We start from the raw sequence: 20,933 nt of genomic DNA on the forward strand, positions 1-20,933 counted from the left end.
GATGAACACATCGTGTTTGATTTGAGAATCATCAAAAGAAGAAGAAGTAGAAGCCATAGCTGGAAAGGAAGATATTCAAAACTGGAGCAATGGGTTTCTTCTCCGGAAACTGCAGCAAGTATTCTGTTGTGCAACAAAGTTAAACCATTCGAAGTTAATGCAGAAGCAAAATAAAGTAATAAATGATTCTCAAGGTTTGAACCATGATTACTACCAGAGATTGCAAGAAGGTTGGTTGGATCATTACTGAGAGATTGCTTCTGCAATCCGTGTTTTTAATTTTATGTAGCGAATTACCGATCGTGGGCATAGAGTCAACTATCGACTAAGATTTAAAAAATGACTTGGTGAAGACCGAAGAAGCAGGGACGTGCCTAGAAGCCATCTCAGGTCTTTTTATTTTGATTTTGATTTTATTTTATTTGAGTGGGACCAAGAAAAGGAAACTGTTTCTGTAATTAATCTTTTTGTTGTTGCTAAATTTGACAGTTTGTCGGGAAAGAAAAAGGAATCTTGATAGGGAAGAAAAAGCAAAAATCTTACACACTCACAATGAATTGTTCTTCATTCAATTTTTCACTTTAAAATATAGCCATTTTTTTTTATATGCATATGTATTTTTCTTTTAGATGCAATCATGTTTGAGGTATCACCAAACATCATTGAGCTATTTCTCATCTACATAAACTATGACGTTCTCCCGACGTAGTTCCTTTATTAGATGACTCAGAAAACCGCGTCTAGTGTTCTTGCCACTGAAGCTGATGAACACATTGTGTTTGATTTGAGAATCATCGAAAGAAGTAGAAAAAGAAGCTATGGTTGGAGAGGAAGAGATTCAAGACGGAGCAACGAGTTTCTTCTCCAGAAAGTGCACCAATTCCTCTGCAACAAAAACCAAACCTTTCAAAGTTAATGCAGAAGTAAAATATAATGATAAATAGCTCTCAAGATTTGAAATATGATCACTACCAGGAATGGCAAGAAGGTCTATTGGATAATTACTGTGAGTTTGCTTCTGCAATATCCGTGTTTTTATGAATCAATTGTTGACAGGGAGTCAACTAAAGCTGGGTATCTCCCTTCCCCTTTCGGCTGTCCCCTTTCTCTTTCCCCTCATTTTCCCTCTTTCCCCTCAGTTACCATTAGTAACTAGGAAAATTCTAAAAATAAAATAAAATTAAATTAAATTAAATTAAAATTACTAAATTCCAAATAATAACATTTTAGTAGATTTTGACAACACTACATTTACAAATAAAAATATAATGACAATATATTTTTGTAAAAATTTCTTACTTAGGATTTAGTAATTTCAAACTTCTTTTTATGTCATTCTCTCTTTAAAATTTTAAAAGTTCGGATTTAGTATTATTATTATTCTTTATAAAAAACAAAGTGCATATAAATTTAAATTATTAAAATTTAATTCGAACACCTTATAATTGTAGTAAGAAATTTTTTTAAAAAAAAATCTAATTCATAAGATATTTTTTTAACATTAGTCTAAGGATCTAAATTATTCGAATCAAATTTCAACTTTGTAAATTTATATACGTTTTTTATGTAAAATTATAATAATAATTTTATAAAATATTAAAGATCAACGGTTATAAATTTGTTATAATCTAGTATGATATATGAATACAGGCAGTGTAATAATGAATTCCACGACACAATAAATTACAATATTAAAAACAATATTAATGGTGATGGGGAGAAAATGAGGAGAGGGGAAAGGCAACACCCATGAGTCTAACAAGCCATTACGCGGTTTTATCTTTATTTTAATTAATGGTGAATGCTCTAATTTTTCAAAATTATAATTTTCTCATGAAATTTTCTCTGAGAGTAAAGTTCAACAACATTACCAATAGAAAGCTTAAAAGAGAAACTTCATGAAAAATTATCTTCCACATGAATCTCAAGAAAAAAATGAGTTAAAGAATATCTAGTGAATGATTTATAGAGAGGAGGGAAAAATAAAAAAAATAAAACCAGTCAAAGTTAATGCTGAATTTAAATAAAATATGGTCAGTACCAGAGATTGGAAGAAGGTTGGTTGGATTATTAGCGTGAGTTGGCTTCTGCAATGCTTCTTTTGATTCATAATATAACAAGACGATTAATTTTTCTCATATAATAAAAAAAATAGAAGTTTAGTCATTAAAATAGTCCTAAAATTATAGAATTTCCTATTTTATTTTTTAAAAAATAAAAAAAATTCTCTTTAATGTTACATTTTATTATCTCTCATCTCTCTCATCTCTCTTCTATATTTAATAAAAGTGAAAGTAAAAACTACAACATGTAATATACTACCTCCGGTTCTAAATATAAGAGTTAGTTGACTAATTTGAGTATATTAAGGAAACAAGTTAAGTTAGTTATTTGTAATAAATATGTGTTGTCTTTTCAAAAATATCCTTGCTAATCAAGTTTGTTAGTTAGAACTATCATTATTAGAAGGACTATCTTGAAAAAAAATGTATAAATATGAGAGACAAAGTGAATTGAAATCTTATATTCAGGACCAAAATAAAAATCAAATAAGATCTTATATTAAAGATCGGAGGTAGTATTTTACTTCACTTTTTTTTTTTCCCTAGCTAATGTCTATCATCAACTAGCAATCCTTGTCTTGGAGTCAATAAAGCAGGGTAGGGCTGGAAGCCATCAAGTAGTTCTATATTATTTTATTTGAGTGGGGATTGGTTGGGTTGGGGTTGTTACTTGCTAACTTCGTGTACAGCTGTGCATGCTTATTTTTTAAATTAACTATTTTCATTGGCATAGGAAGGTCTAAAAGAGAAAAATATAATTAAACAATAAAATATATTCATAGATCAAAATGCGTAAAAATCCTAATTTAAACCTACATTTTTAACAAATTCTTAATTAGGTCAAGAGGCCTAATTGGAGATTTCTAAATGTTGCTAAAAGATCAAAATGCCCTCTGTAATTAAAAAGCCTAATTTTAGTTTTAATTCTTTTAATTGAATTTGACTAACATGTTTTTTCTTTAAATATTATCATATGAAAATTTGGCCAAAAATATTATCATATAAAAAAAAATAAAAATCACGATTATGGCCAATAAAAAAATTGAAGAGTACAGATAAAAAAATACATAATTTCTAGATATCCATAGAATTACAAAAATATGGGAACTAATAAAAATTTTACGGTTTCAAATGTCAAAGATTAACAGGATCAAAGTTTTTTTTTGTGCGAGAAAAAATCAAATAAAAGATTCATGAAATTCTTGAATATCTATCAAAATTAATTTTACTGTTTCAAAAATTACATTGAGACTCATCAATTCATCTTCAATTTTTCGGTCTCCAAGATTTATTCAATATCAAATTTTTAGTATATAAAAAATAACTAAAAGGCCATAAATTCTAGAGTTGACATAACATTCACAAGTACAAAATACAAATTTGACATAAAGTCTAAGAAAAACCACATCCTCATTAGTAAATCTACTAGAATAATTAAAACTAAAATTAGGCTTACACCTACATTCAATTTTCCTTTTTGATTATAAAGAGGCATTTTGGTCTTTTAGCAACATTTGAAAATCCCTAATTAGGCCTCTTGCCCTGATTAGGAATTTGTTAAAAGTATAAGCCTTAATTGGAATTTCATTATTTCAGATGGATTTAATTGGGATTTTTCCTAAATTTTATCCCTCCGCTCAACTGATATTAAAATAATTTAAACATCAAAATACATTCATAGATCAAAATGCGTAAAAAGATGTTAACGGTTCAAACCAAATCTTAATAATTTAAATTTATTTTGTATATATTATTTGTTAAGTGATATTGAAATAAAATTTTTTATGTAATATTAAATTTGAACCATTTAAAATTAATTTAATAAGAAGAATAAAAAAGTGGAAGAAACTGAACCGTAAGGAAAATGATAAAACGGTAAAGTTCCCTTCTCGCCTCCTATTTCTTCCCTTTTTTTTTTTTTTGATAAATTCAGTCTCCTTTTATTCGTAATGTGATCTAGAAAAATTGTGATGAAGTTCTAAATAAGAAATATAATTCTGCTCTCTTCTTCTTTTTTTTTTGGGTGAAAACAAAGGGGTCAAGCCCAACAAGAATAAGGCTCCTTAAATAAAAATCCTACGAGGCAAACAAAGGCCTTCTTTGAATAACTTACTTAGCACCCAAATACAACTAGCAAGGTTGTCACCGCACCAGTTGATTCGAAGGGCAACATTGGTGATTAAATAAAACCTTTGGTTACTAGCACAAATTAAACCAAAGAACTGGAAATTTTTGAGCACATACATATTTTCTTTTCTTTGCCTTGCTCTAATATGTTTTTTTGCACCCCACCCACATGTTCGTCCCTTGTCCAATGAAATCTTAGTAGTAATAAATTGAAAGCACAAAAACACTACGTTCGATTTTTAATATAAAATCTATTTAACTGATTTGAATAAATTAAGAAAAATAATTAAATTGGTTAGTTGTTAGAAATATGTATTGGTTTTTCTAAAATATTGTCTTGAATCATTTGGATTGAAATTGTGCTCTGATGGCAATTCTCTTAACATATACCATTAATATTGTTAGTATCGATAAATAACGGGAACCGAGTGAAATATGGTATTATATTTATGATTAAATTTAACTTTTTGTATATTAGCTTTTATATTAAGGATTAGAGGCATTATTATGAGTAACACTTCAAAATGTGATTTTTAATGTTAGCCCAGAAATTTTCGCTACTTAATTAATGAGTAAACCACTTTACCGATTACGTGTAAAATTAAGTTACAGAATCAGCAATTGGTCCCTGTCCAAAAAAAGAATTTAAAGGGGGGACACGGCGCTCTTGAAGCCAGGTTTTTATGTTTATTTTGTTTGAGTGGGGACGAAAAGAGAGAAGTCAAAGGCAAGCGTCGGGGTGGGGTGCCGTTAAGGCGTTGGTGTAAATGGTGAAAGCCTCATTTTTTAAAATTAAAAATTTGAATTTGAATTTTAAATGACAAGTTTTAATCAGATTTTTATTAAATTATAAGGATTAAAATTTTAAATGAAAAGAAATCTAAGGAGCAAAAGCCTATGATTTAACATTTGAGGGACTAAAACAAAATAAAAACAAACTTAAATGGTCAAAAATTATATTAACCCATTAAAATTTTGTCAAGAAAATTTCTCTAATCCGTTTGTATGGGAAGCAGAATTGGGAAGGGAAAAATAAGAAGAGAGAAAAAAATTGAGAAAAAAATGTTATCACATCACTTGTTATACAATGAACTTCGAATTCAATTCTGCAAAAAAAAATCTTGAGATTTTATGTTTAAAATCTTCAAGATAAAATAATATTTTCCAGTTGGCAAAAAAATCATTTTTTAAAAACATGTTTATATTTATAAATACATATACACATATTAATTATTTATTATTACGTCTTTTATATATTACTTATTATGTTGACAAAAAATATATTATTAACAAATTTATCACTTCAAATAAAAATATATTATAAAATTTATTTTTTATATAATTATCATATAAACTTATTTTTTTTTTAATAATTTGCACATATAAAAAGTATTTTTAAAAACAACTATCTAAATACTTTCACTTTATCAGAATCACTTTTTTACAAAATCTATTCTAAAAAATAACTTTCTCTTAGAAGCTATTCTTCAAACCACGATTTGATTTTATCCAAATATTTTTTTAATAAAACTCAAAGTAAAAAATACATGTTATATATTTTTACATCACAATTTTTTTTCTAGTTGATGTCTATCATCAACCAGCAATCTTTGACTTGGAGTCAATAAAGCAGGGTCGGGCTGGAAGCCATCAGGTGGTTTTATGTTATTTTATTTGAGTGGGGGGCAAAAAAAATTTTTAAAAAAAAGAAGGAAAAATTGTAAAGAAGGTTTGGCTGGGTTGGAGTTGGTGCTTGGTAATGGCAACTGCGTGTGCAACTGTGCATGCTTATTTTTTAAATTAAGTTTTTTCTTCGTAGAAAAAAATTGTTATGAAGTTCTAAATAAGAAATATAATTATTAAAAAAATCTTAATAGTATTTGAATAGTATACAATAACAAGTTCTAAGACAGGAAATGAAAACTACTATTATCAAAATTAATTATTTTCTTTTCTTAAGATCTTATTATAATTCTCCTACTTGCTCATCCTTTCAGTACTTTACTAATTTATTTTTAACCTTAATTTTCTTCTTTTTTTTCTTTCATCATTTTTTCCTTACAGAAAGATTTAAGTAGATTCTGTATCAGAATTCCCTCTTTTATCATATAAACGAGTGTATAGGTGAAAATGTATAACAATTAATTAAGTAGGTTTAAAATATTAATTTTTATAGAGAAAAGCATATAACACTATGCCTTTAATGGCATCAGTTCCCTGAAAAATAAAACAAATTCATAAGAAAAGTGAACGATATTAATTTGGCTGCAATTTGCACAAAAATCATCTGCATGCAGACAGAAGATAAGATATCTTTCTTGTACCCTATTATTTTTTAACACATCATACACTTCCTCAAAGTCATTCAACCAACTACGTCCCCTAGGATTGTCCTTGCATTCTTGTCGAACTATTTCCCAACCCATTTCTTGAATCAAGTCATGCATTTTTATTACATTGTTGTTTGAAATGGATATAAGAGCTTTATCTGGAAGTCCTTTTATTCCATAAGTAGCAAAAAGGTTATTGGCATCGAGTTGCCTCTTGACATGATCTTTATCTTCTCCTTTGCAAAAGAAAGTGATATCAAGAAATATGTCCCTTTCTACATCATCTAATCCCTCAAAACTCATTTTCAGCACATCTTGAATTTGAGGATGGGGATACATCTCGAGTTTTCCCAATGTACTTTTCCATGTTTCTCTATCACAAGAACAAAGATGTAAACCCAAAACTTTCAGAGCTAGAGGAAGGCCATTGGCATAAGCAGCTGCTTGTTTTGAAAGTTCTTCATATCCCCTTTCGGGATGGCTATTGTTGAAGGCATTTAAGCTGAAAAGATTAAGGGATTCTTCAAAGTCCAATTTCTTGACCTCAAGTATGTCATTGGGATGAACTCCTCCAGCAATTAGTGCTCGCTTGTTTTGGCTTGTTGCAATAACTCTACTACCAAGTCCCCGGTGAAATCCTTCTGTAACTAGATGCCGTAGTTGTTCTGGAGCACCCACATCATCAAGTACAACTAAAACTTTTCTTCGGCTAACAAGCTTTCTATGGATGAAAGTGGATTTTTCCTCTTGCAGTTCAGAAATAAGTTTCTCTCTTAAAGATTTCAGCGCATGCTTTTGTGATTCTTCTCTCACATTGTCTACAAGGTAAGAGCCTTCATAGCGGGAAGAGAATTTCTCAAACGCAACTCGTGCAATGGCTGTTTTACCGATACCACTCATGCCCCAAATTTTGAGGATTTGAACTCCTTTTGACTCCATTTCCAAAAATGATCTAATACGATCAACATGTTGATCAATTCCAACAAGGCAATTTGACTCACAAGGATAGATATCATTCACTCTTACCAAAACATCCTTGACGATTTCATCTATGAGCTCAGGGTCAGTACTGAATCAAAGAAGAAAAAAGAATGTATCAGAACAAGAAGATGGAACGAAATAGGTGATCAACAAGTCCCATATTTATATACGTTATACAATTCAATGACTCCTAATCCAAGCCGTTTATTAGATAAATGTAATATCTACCTGTGCACTGCATGGAACTTTTAGGATCCAGTATGAAACTATTGGAATATCATATCATAAATTACCAATTAAATATTGTGATGCAAAACATGCTCTAATTTCTACAAAGCGAAATAGGCTGAGTCATTGTTTTGTTTATGGCTTTGGCTATTGGTGTTTGTACTTTTGAAAGAAATTAATAAAATTGACTTGTTTTGGCAAAAGAGAAAGAAAAGAAAAAAGAAAGGAAAAAAGACAGAAGAAGGACATTTGAATTTCATAATCCCCAAATGGTTTGCTGAATTTGAGAAATCCCAATTTGGTCTATTAGACCAAAGACCAAATTTGGATTATCATGTTAAAAGAAAAAACCAAATTGTCCTTCATTTTATTTATTGTTTTTAGAATACCAAAGCCCCCACTGGTCGGCTGGTCAGTCGTCGGAGCTCTAGCAATGGCAATCACCGGAGCTCCGATGACCGGCCGACAATTGGTCACAGGAGTTCTGGCTGTCAGAAACAATTTTTTTGAAAATTTTTATAACTTCAATATAACAGTTACCAACTTTTGTAATGCTATTAACAACTTCAGTATAGCAGTTAACAACAGGTTTTCTGAGAAATTCAATAAGCTCCGGCGGCCGGGAACAATTTTTTTGAAAATTTTTACAACTTCAGTATAACGGTTAACAACTTTTGTGACACTATTAACAATTTTAATATAGCAGTTAACAACAGGTTTTCTAGGAAATTCAACAAGCTTTGGCAGCCGGAAACAATTTGAAAATTTTTACAACTTTAATATAATCATTAACAACTTTTGTAACGTTATTAACAATTTCAGTATATCAGTTAACAACAGGCTTTTTGGAAAATTCAACAATTGGTCATCGGAGCTACGGCGGCGAAAAACAATTTTTTTGAAAATTTTTACAATTTCAATATAACGATTAACAACTTTTATAACTCTATTAACATTTTTAGTACAGTAGTTAATAATAGGTTTTTGAGTTTGTTAACGGTATTACTGAAGTTGTAAAATGCTACTTTTTGAATTTCTTAAAAAACCTGTTGTTAACTGCTATATCGAAGTTGTTAATAGAATTACAAAAGTTGTTAACCGTTATATTGAAATTGTAAAAATTTTCCAAAAAAACTAGTCGTTAAAGTTATAAAAATGCCATTTTTTTTTGAATTTTTAAGAAAACCTGTTATTAAATGCTATACTGAAATTGTTAATGGAGTTACAGAATTTGTTAACAACATTATTGAAGTTGTAAAATGTTACTTTTTGAATTTTTTGAAAAACTTATTGTTAAGTGTTATATTGAGATTGTTAATAACATTACAAAAGTTGTTAACTATTATATTGAAGTTGTAAAATATTTTCCAAAAAAAAAAAGTAGTTGCTGCTAAAGTAGTAAAACTGCCATTTTGTTGAATTTTTAAGAAAACATGTTATTAAATACTATATCGAAGTTATTAATAGAGTTACGGAACTTGTTAACAGCATTATTGAAATTGTAAAAATGCTATTTTTTGAATTTCTAGAAAAACTTGTTGTTAATAGCGTTACAAAAGTTGTTAACCGTTATATTGACATTGTAAAAATTTTCAAAAAAAAATTGTTTCTAGCCATTGGAGCTCCAACGACCAATTGTTGAATTTCCTGAAAAACCTGTTGTTAACTGCTATACTGAAATTGTTAATAACGTCACAAAAGTTATTAACTGTTATACTGAAGTTGTCAACATTTTCAAAAAAATTGTTTCCGGCCGCCGGAGCTTGTTAAATTTTTCAAAAAACCTATTCTTAACTACTATATTGAAGTTGTTAATAGCGTTACAAAAAGCTGTTCATCGTTATACTGAAATTTTAAAAATTTTCAAAAAAATTATTTCCGGCTGCCAGAGTTTGTTGAATTTCCTAGAAAATCTGTTGTTAACTGTTATACTGAAGTTGTTAATAGCGTTACAAAAGTTGTTAATCGTTGTACTAAAGCTGTAAAAATTTTCAAAAAAATTGTTTCCTACTGCAGGAGCTCCGATGACCAATTGTTGGCCGGTCATCAGAGCTCCGGTGACTGCCGCCGCCGGAGCTTCGGCGATTGACCTGCCGGCTAGTGGGGGTTTTGGTATTTTAAAAACAATAAATAAAATAAAGGGCAATTTGATCTTTTCTTTTAACATGATAATCCCAATTTTGTCTCTTGAGACCAAATTGGGATTTTTCAAATTCAGCAAACTATTTGGGGATTATGAAATTCATGTGTCCTTTTTCTATCTTTTTCCCAAGAAGAAAAAAAATAGTTCATATTTCTTATACATTAGAGAATATAAAGAGGTGGTCTATATAAGGGATAATAAATATACAAATCCTTATAATTTCAACCGGTTTTTAATTAGGTCCCTATAATTTTTTTCTTTTTATCAGGTCCTTATAATTTCACATTTTTTTTAATCAGGTCCTTATAATTCTTTTCTTTTTATCAGCTCCTTATTGTTTTACCTTATTTTTAATTAGGTCTTTGTAGTTTTTATTCTTTATTCTATAAATAATAATATTCTATAAATGATAAATTATTATAATAATCTTATGTTAATATTCTTTTAAATTTTTAGTTAAACATATAGATTATTTATTTTTCAATTCTAATGTTTATAGTTATAAAATTCAAATTATAATAATAAAATTTTCTAAAATTAGAATATAATTATAAATAATTTATAGTTAAGTATAATTGATTATTCTGATTAATTATTAATTACTTAATGATTATATTAATTATTTTGTCCAATTATATAATTATTAATTTAAAATTGAGATTAATTTTATTCGTTGATGATTGATGCTCTGTTTGATCTTTTGTGGGGCTTTGGCGTTCAAGATGCAAAGAATCCCTTTCATTCGTTGATGATTGAGGCTCTGTTTGATACATGAAATGAATTATCGCTCTTCATTTCTGGAATCACTCAACTGATACGCTGTAATTGAACATAATGAAATTGTTTGTGAGTCGAGTTCTTTCTTGTTTCCCATTCAATGCGACAGTTTTGTACAAAAGCACAAAAAAAATTAAGTGAAAAAAGAAGAAGATAGATTTCACATAAAGAATAAAATAGTATTTTTAATTATAAATTAGAGATAAATTTCATTTATAAATTTAAGCAGTCAAAAAGTATTTTTAATCCACAATAAATTGTACTATTTATAATTTATAAGAAGTAGTTTGATTTATAATAAGTTGTATAGATATATAGATTAAAAATTTAAAAAAAAAAATAAAAAGTGTGTTGCCATTTTCCCTAAATTTTATTTATAAATTTGAACAATAAAAAAGTATTTTTAATCTATAAAAAATTATACTTCAAGTTCTGATTATAAATTGGAGATAAAAATTATTTTTTTAGCAAATTAAATAGATTACAAGTACTTTTTATAAGTTATAAATAATTTATTTTCCAAAAGTATAAAATAATTAATTGTTATAAAAAAAAGGTGCTGTTGAATTTTAATTCCAGACTTGTTATTTTATAATCAGAACTTGTTATTTCCAAATGTATTGTTGTTATCACTTAAAACAAAGTGTGTTGTTATAAAAAAATATGTTGTTAAATTTTAATCCCAAACTTATTATCTTATAATCAGAACTTGTTATTTTTAAATGTATTGTTGTTATCACTTGAAATAAAGTGTGTTGTTATAAAAAAAAACGTGTTGTTAAATTTTAATCCCAAACTTGTTATTTTATAATCAGAACTTGTTATTTTTAAATGTATTGTTGTTATTGCCTGCAACAAAATTTATTGTTATAAAAAAAACATATTGTTAAATTTTTATTCCAGATGTGTTATTTTACAATCAGAACTTGTTATTTCCAAATGTATTGTTGTTATCACCTGGAACAAGAGTAAATGAGTTAACTTATATTTTTTTTTGCATCATAATGTTAACAAAAATTTGTTGGCTCAATGGTCATTCCTTATTTTGGGAAGCATTAGGTTGGGGGATCAAATCCCCCCAACCTCACTTCCCCCAATTTAAAAAAAAAACAGTTTCAAAAAAAAAACAAAGGAAGACCGTCGGAAGCGGCCGCCGGCGCCGGAGCTCCGACGGCCGGACTCCGACGTCCTGCCGCCGACAATGGCCGGAAGCGGCCGCCGGCGCCGGAGCTCCGGCGCCGGTGGCCGGATTCCGGTGAGGCAGTGGCTTTCTTTTTTAAATTAAAGAGGGGTATTTTGGTAATTTGGCCATGATTTCATAATTACAATTTGAGACCGGGTCCCTCATAGTAATTTAGCATATTCAGGTGACCATAGAGTGATTTTGCTAATTCGAGGGTCTTTATTTGTGATTTCCCCTTGAATTTTTGTTATTATTATTAAGTTTTTTATTTATTTTGAAGAGACTCTGTAATGAAACTGTTCCCTGTTCCTGTAATTAATTCCTTTGGTAAATTTGATAAATTTTGTCTGGATAATACCCAAAAAAAAGAAGTGATGGGAAAAAAAAGAAAAATCATATCCGTTAACAATTAATTGTTTTCCATTCTTTTATTTATCAGAAAAGTTTTACTCGCGAATATATCAGACTGGTATAGTTAAGATTATTAATCCTAAATATTTACTGAAGTTTTCAGACTCAATTGAGTTATTATCGAGTGGATATATAAATAAATGAATTTTGCTCTCTATTTTTTCTCTTCTTCAAATTTTACAACAATTTTGTTAGATGTAGCCTCTTCTATCAGTCGGAAAGAAACATCTCATGAATACCAACTAAACAATTTATTGACCCTACACTGGCTTCAACCTACACGTAAATTATTAGAAGGAGGCTTTACTTAAAATCATCCAACATAGGGAGAACAAGGAGGGTGGGGGGAGCTTATTAATTAGCTTTTTTATTTGTGATTCTTGGCTTTTATTCTTGGAGAGACATAATAAATAACATATCTTTAATGAGAGTGAAAGTGGAAATATTAGTTTAAAATTTCAGGGAAATTTTTTTTTTGATATCAAAAGTGAAGTCTTACATCAGCCCCCTACGATTGCAAGTGTTATTACAATCAGAATCCAAAATAGGCAACAAGTTAACAGGTGCAGGGACAACCAAATGAAAACCAGAAATAGCCTTTAAACCCTCCTTCGCGAGGAAATCAGCGGCTCTATTATGCATCCTGCTCACATGCTGAAGTTGAACTTCCCAGTCCCGATCCAGCATCTCTCTGATCTCTTTAAGCAGACGAAAATCATCATGATGTTCATCTGGGTGAGTCGAAATTAGTTCCAAAACACTACTGGAGTCTGATTCTAGAATAACTTGACGATGACCTCCATCCCACGCAAGTTTAAGTCCATGCAAACATGCCCATAACTCCGCGTGAAGGGCATCTCCATCATCAAGTCTATGTAGAAACCCACGAATATAAAGACCAGTAGCATCTCTAAGTAGACCACCGCATGCACTAATAGCTCCGAAAGTAGAGAAAGCCCCATCAACATTCAACTTTGTCCAACACTGGGGTGGAGGTCGCCAACCATGCTTTTCACCATGCGAAGATGCTCCTGGTATAGAAGTACCTGAGAATTTACACCGAGCCTGACGTAGGTTATCTAAAAGGGCAATGGAGTTAGCGATAATAGCTTCATTGGTAACTGTCCTCTCTTCAAATATGAAGAGGTTTCTTCGACACCAAATCCACCAGCAAATGACAGAAAAAAAATTTGTTTCTTATATTTAGAGATATGAGGATTGTTTCTTACAAAAAAGAGGAGGCTGGAAGTATTTTAAACATGCATGTTGCAAATAGATCATTCCATCACACTTTATTAGGACTTATGACGTTCTCATGTTCCAGTTATATGTGCGTTTGTACACTCCCTCCTGATTTTCTTTTATAAATTTTCAATAACTACTTTACCTTTACGTAAATTAAAATTCGATTTGCCATGAAGAAAATGAAGGAGTTGAAAATTTTAATGAGTTTTATTTGAAAAAATGAGAGTTGGAGTTAATATTTTTAATTAATTTTTCTTACTTTTTTATCTTACATCTCTTCTACATTAAAAAAATAATTGAATTAAATATTTTTATAAAATCTTCAAAGTATCTTGAATAAAAATTATCAGTTAAAGAATCTCAGTTAACTAGTGATGAATTTTTATAGTTGGTTAGGATAAAAATTTTACACTTTAGACAAATTATAATATATTATAAAATATTAAAAAGGTTCTTATAATAAAGAATGGATGGTAAGATGTTGTATGCTCACTAGTTGGTTACTGAAATCAATCATCAACTATATTCTCAAAAATTTATAATACCTGATTCATTTAAAAATGAGTCAGCTATAATATTATGAGATCTAAATATATTTAATTAATGAAATTTAAATAATACCTTTATTGAGATTTGAATAGATTGAATTCAATAAAAAAACATTATAAATAAATGCAATTTTAAATGGAGGCTCAAATGAAGAAATTGATAATTAATTTTGTATTTAAATAATATCTCAATTGGGATTTGAATATATTAAATTAAATAGAAAGTATCATGATTAAATAGTATGTCAATTGGAAGGCTTAAATGGAGAAATAAATAAATAATTTCAAATTTTCATCTATTCCCTATATATTTTGCATCTCTAATTCAAATTCCATTAAAATGAATTAAAAATATACTCCTGTTATAAGTAAATTTTCAGCTATCTTAGATAATACAATTTATTAAAATTTTAAATCTAATTAAATATGCTTATCTGTGCATCACAAGGGCAAAAAATTTCTCTAAGAATCTGAAATGAAAATTCAGGAGTAAAGCACACGTTTAATTCTTTAAGTTTATCAAATTTCAATTTATTAAAAACTATATTTTTAGTCTTTGAAATTTAACATTGTTAAATCTCACTAGAAAAAAAATGTTGACTCAGCAATTTTAAAATGATGATTCAGCATTTAAATACTCACATGTTAATTTTTAGTTTAAAATATGTAAATTAAAAAATATTTAAAATAGAATCTAATTAAAGGTGCCGTCAAAGACAATTATTCCACATGGCTAAATTGTCTCATGCGGTTCTATATGATTTACTTTTGAATATTCATAAAAATAGTAATTTAAAAAATATTTTAATTTGTAACCTTTTAACTTTTTAAGTGATCGGCTTTTTAATTATTCATATTAGATTGAGTATAAATTTAATAATACTGGTAATCATTAAAATATTTATTATTTTAAAAATATTTGAATATAAAATTTTGATGTTAATTATATATTTTTTCGATTATAAAAGTAAGCAAAGAAAATTGTTTGTTTCATCATTATTGCATATAAATTGTTGACAAAAGTAAAGATTTATTTTTAAATATTTCTAAATTTATATTTGTAAATTGCGTATAAATTGTGGACATGTTCAGCAAAAATTTTGAAATTTAAACAGTAAATAGTAACCTCAGTAATTATGTTAAAATTTTAAATCCATGGGCTTGTTTTCATAGATCTGTTTGAACCATAACGTTTATAAATGCGTACTCTGAGAGGTTAAAAGAAAGACGTTACATTATGAGATCTTATAATTAGGACTGAGGAAGTATGTTAGAATGACAGAATCAACACTTTCTATAATAAAATTAATTAAGTCTAAAGGACTAAAAATATATTTTCAAAAATAAAAAATTAAACTAAAAGTTGATATAAACTTAAAATATAAATGCATACTTTAGCCAAAATTTGTAATATTATTTAAGTCTCATTATGAATGAAATTATTGGTCTTTCTTGAGAAAAAAATATAATGTTAATAAATTATTTTACTGCAGTTTTCTAATACTTCTTCACTTTTTAACATAAAACATAATTGTTGAGTTAATTTTGATCTAAATATAAGATATATTTTTTCATATTTATCATTTTTTTATATTACCTTACTAATACTCTCTTAATCATAATCAAGTAAGAGAAGGAGTGAAAATATTAAAAAAATAATTATGATATTTTAAAAAATATACGTGATATCTATTATAATCAAGATTGGAAGAGTGACATGTAAGGCTAAAAAGAGTAACATAGATAACATAGGACGCATAAAAGAGTAACATAGATAACATAAGGCCGCAGTGCTGCCTCTGAACCGTTGCCGATTAATGAGCTAACAATTTTTTTAAAAGGACAAACAGAAAAGAAAGCCTGACACATTTTCAGTGCAACTAGAGATTTCTTCCATATGCGATACACGAATTAAAATATTTGATTAAATTTTAAATGATAATAAATTGTATTATTTAAGGCAGCTCAAAATTATATTCACTTTTTATAGAAGTTTAATTTTTTTTATTAGAGATTCGAATTAGATATTCAAAAATTAAGAAGACCATTAAAAAATTTAAATTTATTTATTTATTTTTCTATTTAACCTCCCAATTGATGTACTATTTAATTATGATGTTTCCCATTTAATTCAATATATTCAAATCTCAATTAAGATATCATTCAAACTCAAAATTAATTATTAATTCCTTCATTGGACTCTCAAATTGAAATCTCATTTAATAATGATACTCCTCATTTAATTCAATACACATAATTCCCAATCAAAATATTATTCAAATCTCATCAATTAAATATATTCAGATGTCTTAATGTTATACGCAACCCGTTTTTAAAACGAACCGGGTATTACAAGTTTTCAAGAATATAATTGATGATTGATTGATTGATTGGAGAGCATACTCAGTAACCAATGATGTTAATCACTCACAACAATAGCGGGTCGATATTGGAATTTCCTTGCTGGTCAAAAAAAAAAAAGTATTGGAATTTCCCTGAAATTTTTTTTAAAACTTTATTTATAAATTATTTTAACATGTTTCACTCAAACAAACAAAAAAAACTTAAATTTCATGATTCATACAAACCAAAAAATATTTTAAATTTTATTAATTTTCATTTAAACTTTAACCACTTTCTAACTTTATCCCTACTTAATATACATTATAACTGATGTAAACAAAATCAACATAATAATAAATAAAAAATAAAAGTATACATCAATATAAAATTTTTTTCTTAGTATTGTATAAAGAAAGACCAAAAAGCATGTTCCCTCTTTATTCTATAAATATGACCAGGGGCCCGTAGTGCTCCGCACAAGTCTTCGATACAATAATTCCTATACTCAACATTTAAAAAAAAAAAAACGAGATTTAATTAGATATAAAAACCATAATTAGAAGTAATAAAGGTAAGTAGTTAGTTAGGATAAAAAGTTTACACTTTAGAAAAATGATAATATATTATAAAATATTAAGAAGGTTCTTATAATAAAAAATGGATGGTAAGATGTCCTACATTCACCAGTTGGTTACTGAAATCAATCATCAATTAACTATATTTTTGAAAACTTATAATATCCGATTCGTTTGAAAATAGTTTGGGTATGAGATTATAGGGTCCGAATATATTCAATTAATGAAATTTAAGTAGCATGTTGATTGAGATTTGAATAGATTGAATTAAATAGAAAACATTATAAATAAATGCAATTTCAAATGAAGGTTCAAATAAAGAAATTGATAATTAATTTTGCATTTGAATAATATCTTAATTGGGATTTGAATATATTATATTAAATAAAAAATATCATAATTAAATAGTATATCAATAGGAGGCTTAGATGGAAAAATAAATAAATAATTCAAATTCCATTAAAATGAATTAAAAAATATACTCCTATTATAAGTAAATCTTCAGCTATCTTAGATAATGCAATTTATTAAAAGGAAAAATTACTGTAGAGTCCCACAGAAGAGAATTTACTACTGAAAGGTCCCATGAAATCATAAAATGTATATGAGGTCCCAAGGGACTTTATAGCAAAAAATTTGAAACGTGCAATTACTTTCTTGCCCTTCTGATTAAAGAAAGAAACCGAAGCACATGATTGAGAGAAAAACTCCTTTCGGTTTTCATCGTCGTGAAATCCACTGCCGTCTCGTTCGTGTTCATCCTTGTGTGCTCTGACAGCTTCAATCTTTGGCGAGGTCTGTCAGTGTTTGCTCGGTACATTGTCGCTTGCTGCTTCGCACTCCATTGGTCTCTGGTCCGCACTCAATCGGTCTTTGGTCGGACGCCTCCAATCTCGTGCACGGTCCGTCGGTCTTTGGTTCTCACCCCACTACCAGCGAGCCTCGTGGGTTCCATCATCAATGACCTTCGCACCCCACCGCCGGCGAGCTTCTCTCTCTTGGTATATCATATTGATATTATCTATTACTGGCATATTTAGGTGAGGCGCTTCTCAGTTTCAGAGCAACAGTTGGCTATTGTGTAAGTTTTATTATTTAAATTTCGAAGTCATGTTGGCTATTATCAATTGTTGTGCATAAGTTGTTATTACAGTGATCGAAGGTTGCCATTAACGACCCCATGACCTGTCTTGTTATGTAGGATGGAAGACTGGTGTAAGTTGTATTATTTAAATTTCGAAGTAGTGTTGGCTATTGTTAATTGTTGTGTTTAAGTTGTTATTACAGTGATTGAAGGTTATCATTAACGACCCCATGACCTATCCTGTTATGTAGGATGGAAGACTTATTCGGAGGTTCAGATGCATTGTTCATGTCTCCACCCAATGTATTTAGTGATATTTATAAGAAATATAAGAAATATGTATTATATTTAGGACTAAAACTAACTCAATAATTGGGTCCTATATTAAGGACCGAAAGAGTATGTGATATTTATTATAATTAACTAATTTATTTAATTTTTTGAATCTAATTAAATATGTTTTATATTAAGAGAGGAGTGACATGTAAAGGTAAGAGCAACACAAAGAACAGAGGACGTATAAGAGAGGAAAAATGACAAAAAGATGGCACTTCCTTTTCTTTTTTCTTTTTTTTTCAGTCCAATTTGAGGTATAGACGCAGTGCTGCCTCTGAACCGTTGCCAATCAATGGGCTAACAAGTTTTTCAAAAGGACAAACAGGAAAGAAATCCTGACACATTTTCAGCGCATTTGGGGAGCAGACTCACTAACCAAAAATGTTAATCACTCACAAAAATAGCGAGTCTATATTGGAATTTTCTTGAAAATTTATTTAAAACTTTATTTACAAGTTATTTTTAACATATTTTACAAAAACCAAAATAAATAAATTTCATGATTCACACAAATTAAAAAAAAATTTAAATTTCATTAACTTTCATTTAAAATTTAATAACTTTATAACTTTATCCCTATTTAATACACATTATAACTCAAGTAAACAAAATCAACACAATAATAAATAAAAAGTAAAATTGCATATCAATATAAATTTTTTTTCTCAGTATCCTATAAATAAAAACAAAAAATCATTTCTCCTCTCTATTCTATTTATTATTTAATATTCAGTATCCTATAATAAAATAACCGGAGGCCCATAGTGCTTCGGACAGGTCTTGTTCGATACAATAATTCCTATACTCAACATAAAAAAAAAAACAAAAGAAATGGGATTTAATTAGATAAAATAAGCATAATTAGAAGTAATAAAGGTAAAGCAAATAAACCATATCAGGTGGCAATTAAGCATAAGAAAGAACAAATCAGAAGATGCTGCCAGCGCACATCATTTAAAACATTTAAAGAATCAGGTTCACTGCTTCTCAGCTATGAAGTAGGGATGAAAATGATAATAGGAATGGGACTGAATATGGAAGAGGGTTTTTCTTAATATCCTAACTGCGTTTAGAAAACGCACTGCCAATTCTTAACATGCCAAGCACATAAATCCACCTGTCTCTCTCTCTTTTGCACTCTATAAAGGACTTGTCTACGTGCCAAATGTATCATACCACTTCTATTATAAAGTCTCACTCTATTTTTCACTTCCCTATATAAGTTCTTGTTGATTTTATTAAATCCACTGGATTAGGATAAACTTTTAAAAAAGTGGGGCTTATTATATCAATAAATAAATTTTTTTTACCAGCAATCAATAAATAAAATATATGCATCATAAAATAGGACGTAGTACTCCTTGCATTTAAAGAAACAAAAGTTGGCACAAAAGTACATATGCACCATAAAGTAATAGAAGGAAATAGTATCAGGTGTTATTTTAAGGCGAGGGAATGCTCCTATTCAGCGCTTGCCTCCGCCATGACTGAAATGGTGAATGCCGAGTCAGCTTTCTTGACGGTTCGCTCATAATCTGTGTCACATGAAAAGCTGGGCACATAAACGAAACAGGCTCAGGAAGCTCCATCTTTAACCCAGAGGCAAGTTCTAATTTTTGTTCTGACGCATATCTTGGATGGATTCCACATCCTTTGATCAAGCACTCATGTTTGGCTACCTTACCCTTGTCATAATAACAAGTCCTTTGATCAAGTACCAGCATGGAATTCAAATGAGACCTTTGGGACGTCCTCACCTTTTCCTGATCTTGTTGCAAGTCCTTTTACAGTGCGTTCACTGTGGTGCGGGTCATTCCACAGAAAAACGCTATCTGCAGAGCTCGATTCTTCTGTGGCGGGACAAAATAATGCCCATGATACTTGAAGCTTTTCACCATCGTCGAAGTAGCATGACCATTTCAAGCGAGTTCGACATATTTCATTTGAGGCGAACTGGGGAAGAACAGTGCAGAAAACAAAACCCGACAATTCATCAGTAGCTGATGAAAGCTGCATTGCCATGGAAGCCTCCGTTGTTTGTTTATATTTGAACCACTTTGGAACTCTGCCACTCGACTGACATAACAAACTCTCTCTTAAAGTTTTTTGAAATGCTTGATTCGAGAAGAAGTAAGCATGGTCCAGGGGACCGCGAAGGAAATGCCCAACCAATTCCGCAACATCCAGAATGTCTTCCGGCACCGATTCAAATGTAACCCTGGCGAGTACAAGCCGCACTGGCGTAACGGAAATTGCGTCAGGAAGCCACGTTAGTGCCTGATCTTCTTGTATAGATAGATCCGTCAAATAATTAAATGACGAAGAGATGCCAATAGTCTGAGGGGATTTAAAGAAGACACTGCATCCAGTCATAAATAGCTCTCGTAAATAAAGTAAGGCGTCAAATAGCATGCGCAGCTCTGGGCTTTGATTCATTCGTCTGCAATCAGAAACACTAAGCTCTTCAAAAAATCTCAGGCAACATAACTCATTTAGGGGAACAATCTCTAGTCTTGAATCACCATGTGTGATCCTTCTTAGCTCACTGACACCCCTAAC

The 20,933-nt window shown here is 29.5% G+C and overlaps 1 protein-coding gene across 1 annotated transcript; it reads right to left on the minus strand.

Moving 5' to 3' along the window:
- Positions 1–791: 791 nt before the first annotated feature.
- Positions 792–19,963, minus strand: LOC114738180 (TMV resistance protein N-like). The gene is made up of 4 exons (XM_028926201.1): positions 19,851–19,963; positions 12,743–13,393; positions 6,540–7,589; positions 792–885 (listed from the first exon to the last, which is right to left on the minus strand). Exons 1-4 carry the CDS (start codon positions 19,961–19,963, stop codon positions 792–794), a joined length of 1,908 nt encoding a protein of 635 aa, XP_028782034.1.
- Positions 19,964–20,933: the final 970 nt, after the last annotated feature.

The sequence above is a fragment of the Neltuma alba genome, unplaced genomic scaffold (genome assembly GCF_004799145.2).
Source record: "Neltuma alba isolate B1F8T4 unplaced genomic scaffold, ASM479914v2 tig00013555_pilon, whole genome shotgun sequence".
Taxonomy (NCBI): Eukaryota; Viridiplantae; Streptophyta; class Magnoliopsida; order Fabales; family Fabaceae; genus Neltuma; species Neltuma alba.

What these genes read in the sequence shown, in the direction of transcription:
- LOC114738180 (XM_028926201.1), bottom strand. Translation starts at nt 19,963, where the DNA reads ATGGAGCTTCCTGAGCCTGTTTCGTTTATGTGCCCAGCTTTTCATGTG. An exon ending in CCATTTCAGTCATGGCGGAG is followed by an intron (nt 13,394 to 19,850) that starts GCAAGCGCTGAA and finishes TTGGTGTCGAAG; the next exon opens with AAACCTCTTCATATTTGAAG. An exon ending in TGCAATCGTAGGGGGCTGAT is followed by an intron (nt 7,590 to 12,742) that starts GTAAGACTTCAC and finishes TCTTTGATTCAG; the next exon opens with TACTGACCCTGAGCTCATAG.